The sequence below is a fragment of the Centruroides sculpturatus genome, unplaced genomic scaffold (genome assembly GCF_000671375.1).
Source record: "Centruroides sculpturatus isolate CEXI.00-Female unplaced genomic scaffold, Cexi_2.0 scaffold1468, whole genome shotgun sequence".
Lineage (NCBI taxonomy): Eukaryota > Metazoa > Arthropoda > Arachnida > Scorpiones > Buthidae > Centruroides > Centruroides sculpturatus.
In genome coordinates, this window is record NW_019386140.1 from 7,511 (window position 1) to 10,542 (window position 3,032).

The window sequence follows — 3,032 nt, forward strand, 5'->3', positions numbered from 1 at the left end:
GAGTCCATTTCCTTGAACGACTGTGGGTGGTACTCTCACCACCTGACTTCGGTTTGCCTGTTTGTAGAGAGAGTCGCCATTTTGTATTTTACTTTCACTCGGTTCTCGGTCCCGAGTACCTACAAGTCAGGTTTTTTTATGCGCGCATGATTTGGGCACTTAATACTCTGTGCCAAATTGCAACTCCTGACATGTACTCCTTCATACCTCTAAGCTGGTAACACAGCAAGCAGTACGATTTTATAAACAAGACATAGTCTTGTTGACAATTATTTTTTTAAGGTAATATTGTTATTTTACAACAACTTTTGTTAGACATTTAATAAAACAAATTTCAATATTTTAAATTTATAAACAAACTGTTCAAACTTTTCTAGAAAAACTAAAATTTATTGTTGTGTATTAAATATTTTTTATTAATAAAAATTTAAGATTTGTTTTAGTTTTTCACATTATTTAGTTTTGTTTTATTTATCGTTTTATATTTTTTGTGTGCTCTATTTCTAGTGTGAGAAAGGGGAGCCCGTAAGAAGAAAATGTCCAGGGCCCCAAAGTGGGTTAATCCGGCCCTGTGTCTGGCTCATTACTTAAAATTTTAAATAAAAAGGATGGGTGCCGCCATCGAATGGCTCAGGTAAGCTGATATTCGGCCCGCCACTTTGTGCATTTTGTAACTTCTAATTTAAAAATAATTAATCAATAATTTAAAAATAATTGATGTCAACTCGACTCGCCATGGCCTATATTGGATTAATGCTCGCTACTGCCCAGATTCGAACCTGGGTCTCCAAAGCGGTGAGCTAACGTGTAACTTCTTCGTCTGTACGGCCGATAATATATAAAGTATTATAAATGGGCCTATGCATGGTATATATCTCCAGCCGAAATTTCTTTTCAATCCGACGATGCTATTACTTCATACGTTCTACTAAATATATATATATATATATAAAACAGAATATATTTGAATTTATAAAAATTTTATTTTAAAAATTTAATTGAAAAATTTTCTTATATATGCATTCAAACATATATTTTCCGTTAAGATATTTTGGCGATATTTTCTTTGTTTTTTGCATAGGAATTTGGCAAAAAGTGTAAAGAAGCAACATAGGAAAGCCGGGACTAGTGTGGACACGCGGTTTGAGCTGACCAAAAGAGGTAAATTTAGAATGAAACTGAATATAGTGTTTTAAATTCAACTAATACATGAAATCAAATGTAATAGGACAATATACCATTATTACATTGATCGAGTTGTCATAACTTTCAATTTGATGGCAAATGAAATATTTTCCATACATTGCATAAGCCACTTGTTTACAGTTTGTTTGAAAATTTAATCACTTTAATTATTTTACATGTGAACGTGTTATGTAATTTGGACTAAACAATTAGCTAAACAACGAAATTTTACAAAAAACAACGTAATTTTCAATTACTTGAAAATAAATATCATTTAAGTTTTGATAAAGTTGTCATTAACTTTCAATTTCGAAATTTAAAATATTTATGTACTAGTACAATCAATATAATATGTATAATATACTAGTTTTACATTAATAATACTCAAAATTTTATCAGAATGTGATGATCATAGTTTATTTAATAATTTAGTTTTGGATTTTAATATGTTATTGGCAAGTTTTCTCTGGCAGCATTATTGCAGTCTGTTAGGATTGTAGCCATTCCTCTGAAAAGAAAAGAAAAGAAAAAAAAAAAGAATATGGTTCCAGGACTGACACTTTGTAGATTCTTGCTCTAAAACTTGCTTTCTGCAGTGTTGAATGATTTGCAAAAATTAAGAAAAAATAAAAAATATTGGAGCAGTATCCTAACTTGGCATTTAAAATTATTACTTTTTACAAGAAAGTCTGTTTATATGAAGTGTATTATCAACATGAAGTTATTTGTTGACATATATTTTGTGCATGGGATTGATATTGCATACAATGTAACAAAATGAAACTGCTTTATATATGATATGTAAATTATAAGGTTATTCCTAGTCAACAGTTGAAATGTACTCATAGAAAATAAGATCATTTTTTAATATGAAAAATTTTAGAGCAGAATATCTTATGATTTTCCCATTTAGGGATGCTGGAACCTAACATGACGTCAATGGTGCCAAGCAAAGAGGAAATTTTTGCTTTCCTTACTGGATTATATAAATTTTCATATATAGGAAAATGTTTATAGTTTTTCACTTCAAATACAGGAAATCCTTATTAGTTTGAATTTCAAGGGACAAAATAATCATGACTTTGAATTATCCAAGATTTACATATTTCTGTACAATATGCAAATGCCACATAATTGATGAAATTTATTAAGGAAACAGTATATAGTTATATGTACAGATGACTATTTTCATTAGTTAATAATAATTAATAATACAAGGGCTATTTTTTAAATAAGGTCCGTTTTTTAATAAGAAGAAAAATACTGTAAATATCATTAAAATATATTTTTGCCCATATTTTACATACTTTTATCTACTTTTCTACATAATTTCTATTTTTGTTCAAACATTTGTCATACCACTCAAAAATTTTTAAAATTCTGACTTCAAAGAAATCTGCCACCAGAAGACATTAGGCCACGTCGCTTGTCTTGTATGGCATGGCGGAGTTTTCTAAGGTCACACAATAAGACCCTGTACACACTAGGCGTTTTTCAACGCGCGCTTTTAAACGCGCATTTAAAAGTGCATGTTTAAAGCGCGCGAAAAACGCGCGTTTAAAAGCGCTTTTAAACGCATTTAACGCGCGTTTAAAAGAACCAAGAGTTCTATGTAGCCGTACACACTCAAAAGCCAAGCGCGCGTTAAACGCGCGTTTTGCGAGCGCTTATAGATTTTTGTTAAAACGCGCGTTTTGCGAGCGCTTTACGGGCGCTTTGAGATATATGTGCTGCCATGTTACCGTACATGCGATCGCGCGTTTTGCGGGCGTCAGCCGAGCGCTTTGAGATATATGTGCTGAAATGGAGAACGATCATTTCGATACTGATCTATTTATTGATGAAAT

At 31.4% G+C, this 3,032-nt stretch overlaps 1 protein-coding gene across 1 annotated transcript in view; it reads left to right on the forward strand.

Moving 5' to 3' along the window:
* Window positions 1–593: 593 nt before the first annotated feature.
* Window positions 594–3,032, forward strand: part of LOC111613770 (isoleucine--tRNA ligase, cytoplasmic-like) — a 103,984-nt gene continuing 101,545 nt past the window's right edge. The window contains exons 1-2 of the mRNA XM_023355115.1: window positions 594–634; window positions 1,082–1,161. Coding sequence (XP_023210883.1) covers window positions 609–634; window positions 1,082–1,161 — 106 coding nt within the window. The 5' untranslated portion in view covers window positions 594–608. The remainder of the gene's footprint in view (window positions 635–1,081; window positions 1,162–3,032) is intronic.